A 14,664-nucleotide genomic window follows, 5' to 3' on the forward strand; every position below is an offset into this window, starting at 1 on the left:
ACAAAAATAAACTTACATAACTTAACAATTTTCTCACTAATTGAGCAAATGAAGCTTTAAAACTAAAATAGGCCTAACAAACAACAACATTTTCTCAACAAACCACCTGAAGACCTCCATAAAGGTTCCAAAAGGGGTGTTTTGCAGTGATGGATTTTGGGTTCCCCAAAGAATCCTTCACTTAACCCTTCTTTAAAACCATTTTTTCTTAGTGTAAAGATCTAAGAACAATCTAAGGACCCTTTTGTGCATTGAAAATGTTCCATGGATGTAATGGAACCATAAAGAACCTTTATTTTTTAGGGTGTATATGCGAATTTGATGATCACCTGAGGATTGTGTCCATCTATCTGGGTCTGTTATGTAGGCAGGACAGGACAGGTTTGCTATCGCGGGAATTTAAGAGGACAGCGCCATCATCTTCAAAAGGCTCACCGGATGTAAGTCTAGCGGCGGCATCTACTTGCCGCGCTCGCTATTGCTAGGCGACGGGCTTTTTACGTGACCCGATTCGAGCTCCATCCAGGGTCGCTTCGTCATTGTAGCAGCTCCCTCTCCTCTCCACTCACTCACTCACTCACATCCTACTCGACAGCCCTCTTCTCTCTCTCCTCTGCATCCCTCCTCACATATCCCAGGTAGCCAGGCGACCCACAAAATGTCTTACGCGGGGAATCCGTTGGTGATATTATTCGGGGTCTTGATGCTGCATTCGGGCTCCGCTGAGAACGGTAAGGACTTTCATGTGTTCCGATTAAAGAACCGTTTCATCGCAGATTTTGAAGGCTTTCTTGATAAGGGAACGGTTGCGGCACGTGCAGGTGCAATTTGTCTCGAGCGCGCGGGATAGACTCGAGTCTCACCAATCCCCAGCATTGCCTACTCAAAACTAAATAGCCGCTCAGGTTGAGAAAGGTGACATATGTGTGTAACAGTGTATTAAATATTTAAGAAAATGCGTCCTTGTGCGTTTAAATGGCAAAGCGCACTGCCTTCCGCATTAAAAGAGCAATTGTAGCCTATAGATGTCTCACATGCTTAAAAGCGGCTCGCCATTCTACTTCATGCTAATAAATAGGTTACATTTTAATATTTGGCGACTCGTCCCACGGGGAGCGTCTATTTGTGACTGTGATTATGACTCTCCTAGAAAAGATCCCCTTTCCAGATTTGGATGTGCTTAGATGGGTCATCGGCTGCTTGTCACAAATCGCACTTGTGCTTGATTTGCATGCGGCCAATCTAATGACTCAGGAATTCTTCACGTGAATAGTTTGTTCTTACAACGCAAACCGATCCTATTCCTCGCTCGTCAAATAACGGTAGAGGCAGGTAGGCTACCCCCTCTTTGAGCACCGGTCCTCTGCAGCGCCGTAAATAGCAGCAGTCCTTTCTGCTGCATGTTTCTATTTATAGACCCGATGCAGTAGCGGTATGCATGGCGTTAATGCCCGTCCTCTCCGTGCGCGCGGACCCGTTAAAGTCTTAACGCGGTGCATTGTGACGTCATGGACGCGCTCAGTTAATGAGCAGTAGTAGGCCTAACACATGAGCCCCTCCGATCTCCTTTCATCTCCTGGCCATGCATTAGCCTACTGCCATTGAAATAATGCCTACACCTTTTAACATATAAATGTTATCATTTAATAGCCTACAGACATCCTTTAGGAAAAAAGTGTTAATTAAGCTAAGTTGATGTCATAGGTTACCTGAATCAAGGTGGACTCGGAGATTCTCAACTGGTTTTGCTAATGCATATTCATTTGCAACTCATTGCACGTACTGTCATGATTTATTATTCCAAAAAAAAAAAATCTTTTGTCAAATCAACTTCATTTATGTGGTTCAGATAACATAATATTTTGAGTTTCTGTTAATTGAATTAACAAAATATTTTAATTTCAACAAACTCAAGATTCCAAGGTAACCAAGTTAAACCAACAAGGCCCAAATATTTACAGCGTATAGTCCCAACAATATTCAAGTTGACCCCTGCCAAATTCGACTAGATTCTAACAAACAAATGAATGTCAAAATCTTGTAAGCTATACATCAACAACTAAGAATGTTTTCTTAATGGGATACTCTACTTTTTTTGGAAATAGGCTTATTTTACCACTCCCCCAGAGTTAAACAGTTGGGTTTTACCGTTTTCGAATCCATTCAGCCGATTTCCTGATATTTAGAAGAATATCAGTAACCAGACAGTTTCTGGTCTCATTGACTTATATAGTATATTTTTTTTCCTACTATGGAAGTCAATGAGACCAGAAATGGTCTGGTTACTGATATTCTTCTAAATATCAGAAAATCGGCTGAATGGATTCGAAAACGGTAAAACTCAACTGTTTAACTCTGGGGGAGTTGTAAAATGAGCCTATTTCCAAAAAAAGTGAAGTATCCCTTTAATTTTTAGAAGTAGATAAGCCCATTTATCACGATTATAGTTGCGATTTAGAATTTGCAATTAGCATTGTTGCTGTCGACAGGCTTCTCAGAACAGAACTGGGGCCCATTTCCTGTTTGTGAGGAGCCATAAGCTCATGTAAAGATCAAACCTGACACTTTTCCTTTCATCTCACTCACACGCTTTTTATCTCTCGGTACAAATGTGAGCACACACACACAGGCACATTTGATCAAATGGATCATTTTTGGTATAGATGTTTTTGCATTACAAAAAGCACAACAGCGCTTGATGCCTTCAGGCTAACAAGGTTTTTGCTTCTATTTTTAGTGCGCTTTTTATTTGTATGCAATACAACCATACAATCCCCGTCTACATATACAGTAACTACAAGTCCAGTTGCTCCTCAAGCTTAGATGCACTTACGTTTTAAAAAGTCTGTAGTTTTCATTCCTTTCAAGAACTTGGTTTAGATGTAATAATAACCATAGGCTATCTTTATTTCTCATTAGTATATGATTGTTTTATATCACAATCTCAACAGAACCAGCAGTAGACCCCAGTGTGTAAAATGATTAACATGATACAAAACAACAATCAAAAAGCCTCTCTGCACACATAACCTCAAAGGGAAACTTTCTGTTACTTTTTGAAAATTGATATGTTCTTCCTAGCACAAACCGACTGAATTTTTGTCGTTGCTGTTTACAATGAAAAGCATAAAGCATTGTTGATTGATGTCTGTCAGTTTTGCTTCTAAGTTGCACACATCAAACTCTCACTACACTATATGACTGTTAACACTTTGCGAGGCTTCATATCTTTCAATGCAATCAATTTAGACAGCAGTTAATGAGGGGATGGTGGGATAAAAGGCCTACCTGCTCTTTGTTGTACGCTTCTATGGAAACCACCTGTCCATCAGCACACCCACACATAGTGAGATTGCCAAAAGGCACTGTGCGTTTCTGTGAAAGAAACTCATCTTTGTCTGCATTAGATGAATGCTGTTGTTTTGAATTTTCCAATCATCAAAGAATCCTGAAAAAAAAAATGGATCATGATTTCCACAAAAATATTTCAACATTAATAATAATAAGAAACGTTTCTTGCAAATCGGCTTATTAGAATGATTTCTGAAGGATCACAATGATGCTGAAAATTCAGCTTTTCATCACAGGAATAAATTGCATTTTTAAAATATATTCAAATTGAAAAATTTTAAATTGTACTACTATTTCACAATATTACAGTTTTACTGTATTTTTGATCAAATAAATGCAGCCTTGGTGAGCAGAAGAGACTTCTTTCAAAAAGATTAAAAGTCTTACTGACCCCAAACTTTTGAACGCTAAACTGCGTGTATAGTTTGAGTTTTTTAGACAAAATAATATAGAATTATTTATGCCATTTATTTAGTTGTCAGCCATACAATTAAAATTACTTATTGGCTTTTCAGCATCGACCAGAAATTAAAGGAAAAGTTCACCCAAAAATGTGTATATTTCTTCTCTCAGCCAAACACAAGTGGCTTTATATTGAAAAATATCCTGCCTCTTCCAAGCTTTGTAATGGCATTGAATAGTATCTGAGCTCCAAAAAGCACACCCATCCTTCATAAAAGTAATCCGTATGGCTCCAAGGGATAAATGGATGCCTCCTGAAGTGAAGCGATGGGTTTTGCAAGAAAAATATCCATATTTATAAACTTTATAAACTATAAATACTGGCTTCTGGCTTCACTTATGTGTTTTTTTTTTGTGCTTTTAGTGCTTTAAAATCTCAGACACAATTCAATGGCATTACAAAGCTGGAAAGAGCTAGGAAATTATTCAATATAACTCTGATTGTGTTTGGCTGAGGGGGAAAAAGTCATATACACCTAGAATGGCTTGAGGGTGAGTAAATTATGGGATCGTTTACATTTTTGAGTGAAGTACTCTTTAAAATGAGTACTTGCATGGAAAATAATAAAATATCAGGCCCCTGACACAGTTTAATTTCCTCTAACTCTTCTGTCCAGTTCAGGATCTTTCACTTTGCACATGGTGACACTTTTTTTTTTTGCATTTTCTCATGGATCAACAAATGATTAATTTCTCATTGCACTTTTGGTTTGTAATTTGAGTTTAATCTTTTATGTTTTCTTTTTTCCACCCACTGCCCTTTCGACGTCCTTTACCTCCCCCCTCCCATCTCTTTATTTGTCACGTTTTTCCTATCTTCCCGTCTCAGCGGGGTTTGTAAAGTCCCCCCGCTCTGAGACTAAGCTGACGGGCGACACTTTTGAGCTGTACTGTGATGTTGTGGGGAAGCCCACACCTGAGATCCAGTGGTGGTACGCCGAGGTGAACAGGGCCGACAACTTCTTCCAGTTGTGGGATGGCGCGCGCAGGCAACGCATGTCCATCAACACCGCGTACGGCGTCAATGGTGTAAGCGTGTTAGCTGTCACTCGCGTCACCATCGAGGATTCTGGGATTTATGAGTGCAGAGCCAGTAACGACCCGCGGCGTAACGATTTGCGCCAGAATCCGTCCACTACCTGGATTCGAGCCCAGGCAACAGTTACGGTGTTGCAGAGTGAGTTGACTGTCCCCGCTAGTGGTGTGGCCGAAATAAACCATCCGCCCCCTTGATTTTACCTACATTTAGCGTAGTGCCATGGTTAACATTTGCTGTAGTAAATCTTCCCTTTTCCTCCTCCTTACTCATCCGGACTACAATACGGTTAGAGCACCATCTTATTAGATCACTAGTAGCTTGTAATTGCTACACACAGGCAGTGACCTATTTTTGTAGTCAAATGTCCTTGTCCTTCTTATTGAGATATTTCAAGGTTGCTTTCTTTGTGTTGATTATGACAATCAGTTTCTGTTCCAAGGAATCCATGGAATCTGGTAAGGTACAGTACAGTAGTATTTAACCATGTGTTTTTTCAATGACCGATGTCAGTACTTCCTATACGCCTGGATCAAATATGATATACAGGCCAAGAGTCCAAAAGTCTGAGACCACTATGCTTCTTTATTCACCTTACTGCTAATGAATATATATATATATATATATATATATATATTTATTGAATGTGTCTGGCTTCTGGTGTCATTCACTTCCAGTTATTTTTATCTGTACAAAACAGTTTGTTATGTTGCTTAAATTGCAAACTGGTATTCCTTACCATTATTTGAATGTATTGTCTTAATCATAAATTATGGAAGATTGTTTCCGCCACGGAATAAAAAAAAATTTAAAAGGTAATTATGACATTTTATCTCACAATTCAGACTTTTTTTCTTAATGAAGAGTTTATATTTTGCAATTGCAACAGATCGGTGTGAACGGGGATCGTTTTGACAATGTTGTCGTCTGAAAACTTTTCCGTTTTTAATACATTGTTGTTGTGCAAATGTATGTGACACAACTTTGGTCTCAGACTTTTGGACCCCACTGGATAAAGAGTATGAAATAAAGGAAAATAAATTAGTATAACCATATTATATAACCTCTCATAATATGAGATTTTGTTTTGTAATTATTTTTTATTATATGAAATTCATCATTTTAATAGTGAGCTTTAAGTATCATATGATATTCTATGAGTCTGATTGAGTCTGATTGAAATGCTCAGTGATTCTTTTGCTTATTGCTATACTGTATAAAGCTTCATCCCCATATTTATTTTCCTCTCCCACTCTTCCACACACACACATACACACATATATATATACACACATCCCCGTCACCTTCAATCAATGTGATGTAGTATTTCTCTGGCCTTGACCGACGCATCTGTATTTTCAGAACCATCAATCGATTCATCGGATCACATGATTTTGACCGCGAGTTACCACATCCCACCAATCACGCTTCAGTGCAACCTTACAGTTTCCCAAAACACCCACCGCGAGAGCTTCTGGATGAAAAATGGGGAGGAGATCTCAGACACAAGGAGCGAAGCCAAAAACACAGAGTACAGGTAGGTGCTGTTATTGGACATTAGTGAGCACTGAAACATTATGATATGAAATGTATCAAATAATAATACATTCAATTAATGTCATTAATATATTATTATAGTTTTTGTTAATATTTTGAATAAGACTTTGTATATGTATGTATATATATATATATATATATATATAGTACAGTATATAAACATGTTTTATATATTACAAATAATGTAATTAAATATTTTATGTGTGTATATATATCTATATATAATCTTATTCAAAATATTAACAAAAACTGTAAATATATATAATATATACAGGTTTTATATATTATAAATAATGTAATTATATATTTTTATACATCTATATATATACACACACATCTATAGATACACACACACACTGTGTGCATATTTTGACCAAAAGTGGGATTATAATTTTTACCAAATAGTTTTATATGGATGCTAACTATTTTAATGCCAAATAAAATATTTTTTGAGTTTGAGCTAAATCAAATGGTGCTACATGTTTAATTATGCGTATAAAAATAATATAATAATACATTTAATTTTATTCATGCAATATTATTGTATATTGTAATTTTTTTTTTCATGTGACCATTTTCCCACATCAGGCATGTGATATTTTACACAATGTATAGCATACATTAATCTATTAGTTGCAGCCCTGCTAGTAATACCATAAATATATTTATTAATGTGTATTTTGTATTGAAAATTTGTAACTCAACAGACAAGTTATTTATACTCTATGTGCCTCTGAAGATTTCAGAATTTTAAAATAGAGGTTTTGAAACCTTTTTTTTTTAATTATTAATTTAAAACTAGATAAACTGAAAAATATACAATATTAAATAATAGATTATTTAATCAATGCAGTTCATTTAGCGCAGAAACATTTGACTGTAATATCATTCTATGCCACTATCAGATCAAAATATAGCAATATAGGCTTCTAGGTGTTAAACACGTGGTCATTTGCATTACCCGAGTTGGCGTTTGTTTTGTAAAAGCTTTATCTCAGTGACTCTCAAGCCTTGGCTCACTGTCTGTTGATGCTGCACTGCTCTGCAATGGTCTAAATCCTGAGCAAGGCCTTTCTCTCTACCAACACGTGTTGCTAATCTCTCTCCCTGACTCCTAATCTAATCAGACTAACCATATCGGCACACTAGTAGGGCTAACAGTAAATCTGCATTTGTGTTCTCTCTACATGTGGGTGTGTTATTTTTCTGACTGCTTATTTATTACTCCAAAGTACTGAATAGGCCTACCATTCTATTCGAATGGGACTAAAACAGTACCTTTTATAAGTGAAAAGTGTTTTGTCTTTTACACAGAATTAATAAACCAAGGACAGATGATGCGGGCGAGTATATGTGCGTGTACACATTTGATTCGGTCCCCCAAGCTAATGCCACCATTGAGGTAAAAGGTAAGATGCCCTCACAATACCCCACATTTCTCAAAATGTCACAAAAATATAGAAATTGAATGGTCTTTCTAGTATCACAGCGAGTTTGATTTTCAGATGGTTTGTCAACATTTTGAATCTCCTCCACACAACACATGCTGAGTCACACTAACACAGGCCATGACAGCATGACTGTGTGCTTGGTTAGTTGAGAGGGAAAGACATCCAGGTTTTTGCTCACTAGGCAGTGTGAATGTGAATGCATTGTTTGCAATCTTAATAATTAGTATTATTTGAATATATAATTAGCAATATCTGCTGCTGACATCAGAAACCACAGGACACCTTCAGGGGTCTTATAGAGTCCATTCTTTAGCTGGTCGGCACTGTTTTGGCAGCATGTGGAGGACCAATGGCATATTAGGCAGGTGGTCATGATGTTTTTGCTCATCTGTGTATATTATAAAGGGCCAAATAGGAAACAATTACATATAATCTGAATTTATATTTAGGAACTACATGACTTGCTGATCCACCAGCTAGACCTGGAAATGGAAGGTTCCACCAGCATTCATTATAATTTATGCCGAATTTCTCAGTAGGATTTATAGATACAAATATATAATCCTGTGGGTATATGTCTGAGCAGACTTTTGAAATGAGCAGATCTCTTGAAATGGCGTATGTATGACAGGCCAATTCATATTTACATTTTTGGCGTGCTATCAACAGGCATAATCGCTTTTCAGTGTGTTTATGAACGCCGTTGACTTAACATTACATTACTGTTTAAATATATGACCTAACCCAACCCTGTCCCTAAACCCACCCGTCACTGTGGTTAATAGCATTTATGAGTAAAAAAAATTGCATTCATGAAAAAAAAAAAAAAAAAATCGCTCCCCAGATGTAGATCTACATTTTGCTTTGTTTCGCTCGGACATTTAACGGCGTGTACATACGCGCAGAATCACTCGGACATTTAATGGCGTAGACTTACACACATACACGCGGATAGCTCAAAATTGCATATACTGTAGATAACACGCCACTTGACTTGAAAGGCTTGTATTTATAAATCCTGAATTTATAAATGTACATTTATATTCAGGGTTTATATATTCAGATTTTATATAAATATTTCATGTTTGGCCCATCGTAATATACAGAGCATTTTGTTTAGTTATAACTGGGTCATTTCTAAGGCCTCAAATCAGCAATGGGTGTAAAGCAAAATGCCAGCCAGCCCAGATCTCCTTGTGATCATGTGTTTAATAATGGCCTTTAAATCTGACAGGCTTGTGTGTTTGGTTTGTGTGTTAGAGATCAGCAGCTGGTAAAGTGCCATGCGGTTTAAGCGTGGCCTGGTCACCTCTCTCTGGTTATCCTGCGGTCAGCTCACAGGCACCAGATGGTGGTTGCATGTCTTGAGGGGGTGGGGATGTAAATCTGTCACTCTTTCTCTCTCTGTGTCTCTTAACTGAGGTATTTGGTGTCATTTAGACTTAATCAACCTGTAAAAAAATATCTCCTGTCGGTCATGATTCATCGTTTGACTTTTCAATCACAAGATGTGGGGATAATTTACATGTAGATGGTTTGCGGGGGGGTACTTGGCACATTATGAATGATATAGCCTGCTTTTGATGCTAATGCTTCAATACTTTCAGTGATTCATCCGTATTAATCATCTTATTATGGCCCCATATATTCAGTGTATATATTTTTACATTTGTAAAACACAAGTGTCCTTGGAGATATTGTCACATTAGATTTAATATATCAGTGACAAGAGCAAATATCGTTCAAAAGTTTGTGGTCAGTACGTTTTTTTTTTATTATTATTATTGTGTTTGACATTCTTTTATGCTCACCGAGGCTGCATTTATTAAATCAAAAATAAAAAAAGTAAAACACTAATATTGTGAAATATTATTTCAGTTGAAATAACTGTTTTCTATTTAAATATATTTTAAAATGTAATTTAAAGTACTCATTTCTTTCAAAAAATGTCTTGATGACACCAAGCAATCTTTTAAATGGTAGTATATACAGTATTATCTCAATTATTAGCTGATGGCGCGGGCGCCGCCTTGACGCTCTTACGTCGTCATATTATATTAGCGCACATTATCTGATTTCATTGTGTGAAATGATTTCCAGGCGGTAGAGTGGAGCTCAACTCTAGTCTACATTGATGGGCGGAGTAGTGGGAGTGGCCTGCGGAGCTGAGCATTGCAATGCACTATGGGGATTGTTGTCTACAATCCACAAGCACTAAAATGACATTTTCTTCCTTTTATCGGCCAAGAAGGACCCAAATTAGAAATTTATAATACTGTTCTACTACATATATGACCCCCGGTGGAATTACCCTTTAACGAAAAAAAATATTATCGGCTTTAATATTGGTCAAATTTTCTTATCAGGCCAATAATTATAACATTAAAAATGAACATATATCGTCCGATACTGATATGGTGGCCGATATATCATACATCCCTGCTCATGTCAACTTATTCTACTAACCTGAACCTAAAATCCAGTTGTGTGGCAGCATATGAAATTGCTCTGGACTTAAGATCTTGGATGATTACCATTTGTTTGGGCAATCAGGGAGTATTTTCTTAACATTTCCTGATCCACCACTAGCTTTAAGCCAGGGGCGTCCAATCCTGCTCCGGAGGGCCACTGTCCTGAAGAGTTTAGCTCAAACTTGCCTCAACACTCCAACCAGGAAGGTTCTAGTATAAGACCTTGATTCGCTGGTTCAGGTGTGTTTAATTAGGGTTGTTGAAGCTGAACTCTGCAGGACAGTGACCCTCCAGATTTAACATGTGCTTTATGCTATATTTACCACACAAAATGTCATTGCAAATGGCACATGAATAATCATCCACACAATGCTTAAGGTTTCTGCAATGAAATCTTTTGTGATACCGAAGGACTCACTGTCCTTCTGCTCTCCTCTCATAGCTGCACCAGACATCACGGGGCACAAGCGCAGTGAGAATAAGAATGAGGGTGAGACAGCCGTCCTCTACTGCAAATCTGTGGGTTATCCTTATCCCCTGTGGACCTGGCGTAAACTCGATAGTGGAGCCAATATGGTATGGTCATTTTGACACAAGAGTGAGAGTATATGTCCTATACTAGATATTTAATTGCTTAGTTTTATGATCAAATCTCCGTCATTTTTGGGGGGCGACTGCAATATAATGATGATTGAGAATTTTTTTTACAAATAAAACAAAAGCCTGATGTGTCATATTTGATCCTCAACATGATTTTTCTATAAATTCTCATTTACTTCATAAAAATCAGTGAAGTTTTACAGCAAAAGGCCTTGAGGCCTTAGAAATTTGAACATGATACAGTAGGCTTAATTGTATGAACTATCCCTTTAAATGTAGTTTCTGTTACTTTATCTTTAAGCCTCCATCATTTGCTGAAAAGTCTTTAAATACTTTTGAGCGAATCCTTCCCCCGTCTTTCACCTCTCCTCACCTGTCACTGTTCCTCCCTCTCCATCAATCACTCAGGATATCGACAACTCCTCCCGCCGCTTCTTCATCAGCAGCAGGGATGGCTACACTGAGCTGTCCATCATTAACCTCGACCTCACGTCTGACCCCGGAGAGTACGAGTGCAACGCGACCAACACCATCGGCACCTCCTCCATGACATCAGTCCTGCGGGTCAGGAGCTACCTGGCCCCCCTGTGGCCCCTCCTGGGCGTCCTCGCCGAGATCATCATCCTGGTGCTGATCATCGTCATCTACGAGAAGCGCAAGAAGCCCGATGATATGCCTGACGGTGAGTTTAAAAGGGTGGGTTACTGTCTCAATATGAACTACTGATGCTTGGCTGATATAAACAGTTTACCTAATATACTGTAGTGCCAATGCATTGATCTACAGCGTGCCAAAAAATTATTTGCACACCTAAGATGAATACATGAATGAACAAAACATCAAATCAAGATATGTTGGTCAAAATTACGACAAAAGGGATTTGGAAATTTTCTATCCACAAAAATGGTTTGAAAAGTTATTTTTTTAAAAACGATAAAGCAGAATTTGTTTGCAGATGCCACTTGGCTTGGTATTTTATATCTAAATTAGTGAAATTTTTCCATTTTTAAGTGTGATTTTAAGTGTTCAAATACTTTTTAAGGCTACAAAACATACAGGAAAAGAATGACAAGTATGTGTGTGTTTGGTCTGAATGGCATCAGACTGAATTATTAAGAGTCCAGGTCAGGATCAAATAACAAAGTGAGTTAAAGGTCTTGTGACACAGTGTAAAGGATGCTTATCTTCCTAATAAATAAATATAATTAGTAAATAAATATTACCTAGACTACTGTTATATACTTTGGGGTTGGTACAATGTTTCAAAACAGACAATGTATATTCATATATAGAAAACAATTTATATATTATTTTCCATATATATATAGAAAACAATTTCTTACTAGGACATTACATTGTAAATACTGTAGTTATTGACTAAGAAATATTGTCACATTTCTGTATTATATCAAGTAAAAAAGGATGCCACTGGACATAAACATTGAAACATCGCATCAACCCCAAACTGAACAGTAGCCTATAGTCTAGGTAATGTTTATTTACAAATTAAGTTAATTTATTGGGAAGATAAGCATTATTTACATCTTATACAATTCTTACCTAGTTTTCTCTCACTGCGTCACAAGACCTTTAACTCACTTTGTTATTTGATCCTGACCTTGACTCTTAATAATTCAGTCTGATGCCATTCAGACCAGCAAACACACACATACATACTCGTCATTCTTTTCCTGTAGGGCACCGGTGTTAGGTCATCTGTGGACACTAATCTGATATTCAAGAGGAATATGACTCTGAGGTGTATCGGAGGTAGTGGGTTGTGAATTATTGATGCGCGTGGTGTAGTCCCACGCCACTTTACTACTCGTGCTCCTCACCTATGCATTGAGTGGGAAAACAAAACCGTGTCAAGTATTGCTGCAAGCCAGGAAATTCACTTTAGACGGGTTTTATACAAAACGACTTATTTTTACGTTTAAAGCCTGCTTAAAGCAAATTATTTAGCTTTCGGATGGAATTATATTCGTTATTTCGTACATTGAATGAGTATCAGTCGATATTTTCAAACGAACTGGACAGCTTCAGAAAATAGTGACGTTACTGGGATTTCGCCTGTCCAGCATCGCCACCTAGTGGTTACCCTCGGTATTGATTTCAGCGCCAAATAACCCAGAAACAACCAATTTATGCGTTTTTTTTTAAGTGTTTAAAATTCTATATTGTTCGTGGATGTGGGCGGGCATATATGTACAAATACAATATAAGGTGTATAAATTCAGTATTTAATTTCAGCTTTATTTGGTTTATTTGCATGTTTTGTGCAAGTGTTCTAGTCATTTGTGAATCACTACAGCATTAATTTAGCAATTGAATCACACTTTTGGAGTTTAATATGAGAAGACGTACCTGTCATTAAGAATTTACAACGGTAACTCATTTCTTTCTCTCTGAATGGCTCAACCTTAAACACTGGTAAGTGACAGACCTGCATGCAGCTTGAGTGAACCTATAGCAGCATTGCACATATTCTATCTTGTCCTATGCTTTGGTTTGTATATATGTCTTGTTTGGATTATTCTGAAATGGGTTTTTTTGTTGCCTTCATTATGAGAATGATGTCTGTTGCTGTTTAACCTTCAAATGACCTTCATTTATCTGTACATCCTCTTCACTGGAGTCTCTTCAAATGTATTCATGTTGCCATGTGCATGAGATTTTACTTCATTTTCACCTTTCAATTATCATCTTTTAGAAAAGCTATATATATATATATATATATTATAATTTAATATATAATACATAAATTAAAGAAATATGATGCATGAATGTAACATCAAGTTTTATTCATTTTAAAGCTATTTAAGTGATATGGAAGTAGTGAAGTATAGGTTTGTTTGCATGCTTGTATTTCTTCTCTGTTCTTGTACTGCGAGCCAGTTAACTACTCACACCAGTGCTGAAGGAGTGAAGTTTTGTTCTGTGAAATTCTACTGCGCAACAATAACTGAAATATTGAAAGACAACATAGCATTGTGTTGTTGTTTATGGCTAATTCAGTCGGTTTATGGAATTCGTTCAATAATGTGAATACTGTGCCAGCTGGAAGCATTGCTGCCTCGAACTAAAATTGTCTTTGTTTTGCTTCCCATTCAGATGACGAACCAGCAGGGCCAATGTAAGTATCGAATTTACATTTAAATAAGAATTGGTATGATGCAACTGTCCTGGATAAGTGATGACAGCATATGTGTGATTTATACAGAATGTGAAGTGTTTAAAGAAACATTGAATGAAGGAAATGTAATTTTATAATGGTGTAACTTCATTTTGGATTGTCATATGGCACTCACACTGACTCATCTTTATGATCTCACCTTCAAGGAAAACTAATTCCACCAACAACCACAAAGATAAAAACCTACGTCAGAGAAATACAAATTGATTTGATCATTACAAGGTCAGTATTCAGTTACACTGAGAATTTTCATATCACTAGAATTTTAAACAATGTTATAATCTGTAGTTATAATAGTGGTAAAAAAAAATTTCACTTCATTTTCATATATATATATATATATTTATTTATTATATATTTATATATATATAATATTTATATATATATATATATATATATATATATAAACAAAAACTTTTATGTTAGATGTGATTAATCACGATTAATTGATTTGACAGCACTAGTATATATATATATATATATATATATATATATATATATATATATATATACACCGAATGCCACGACTGACCAATCAGA

The 14,664-nt window shown here is 36.6% G+C and overlaps 1 protein-coding gene across 2 annotated transcripts; it reads left to right on the forward strand.

Moving 5' to 3' along the window:
- The first annotated feature begins 359 nt into the window (after positions 1-359).
- nptna (neuroplastin a) lies at positions 360-14,346 on the forward strand. 2 transcript variants are annotated; one of them, XM_089127556.1, is made up of 7 exons: positions 360-731; positions 6,212-6,386; positions 7,721-7,815; positions 10,771-10,904; positions 11,337-11,610; positions 14,043-14,064; positions 14,271-14,346. In XM_089127556.1, exons 1-7 carry the CDS (start codon positions 659-661, stop codon positions 14,329-14,331), a joined length of 834 nt encoding a protein of 277 aa, XP_088983682.1. In that variant the 5' UTR covers positions 360-658; the 3' UTR covers positions 14,332-14,346. The 2 variants fall into 2 exon arrangements, with proteins under 2 accessions (XP_088983682.1, XP_088983683.1); XM_089127557.1 differs by having other exon boundaries at positions 14,055-14,064.
- The last annotated feature ends 318 nt before the right edge of the window (positions 14,347-14,664 follow it).

The sequence above is a fragment of the Pimephales promelas genome, chromosome 25 (genome assembly GCF_988280905.1).
Source record: "Pimephales promelas chromosome 25, fPimPro1.hap1.1, whole genome shotgun sequence".
NCBI classification, from domain to species: Eukaryota; Metazoa; Chordata; class Actinopteri; order Cypriniformes; family Leuciscidae; genus Pimephales; species Pimephales promelas.

Coding starts and splice junctions, on each gene's coding strand:
- nptna (XM_089127556.1), top strand. CDS start 659: ATGTCTTACGCGGGGAATCCGTTGGTGATATTATTCGGGGTCTTGATG. Junction 732..6,211: donor TTCGGGCTCCGCTGAGAACG/GTAAGGACTTTC, acceptor CTGTATTTTCAG/AACCATCAATCGATTCATCG. Junction 6,387..7,720: donor GCCAAAAACACAGAGTACAG/GTAGGTGCTGTT, acceptor TCTTTTACACAG/AATTAATAAACCAAGGACAG.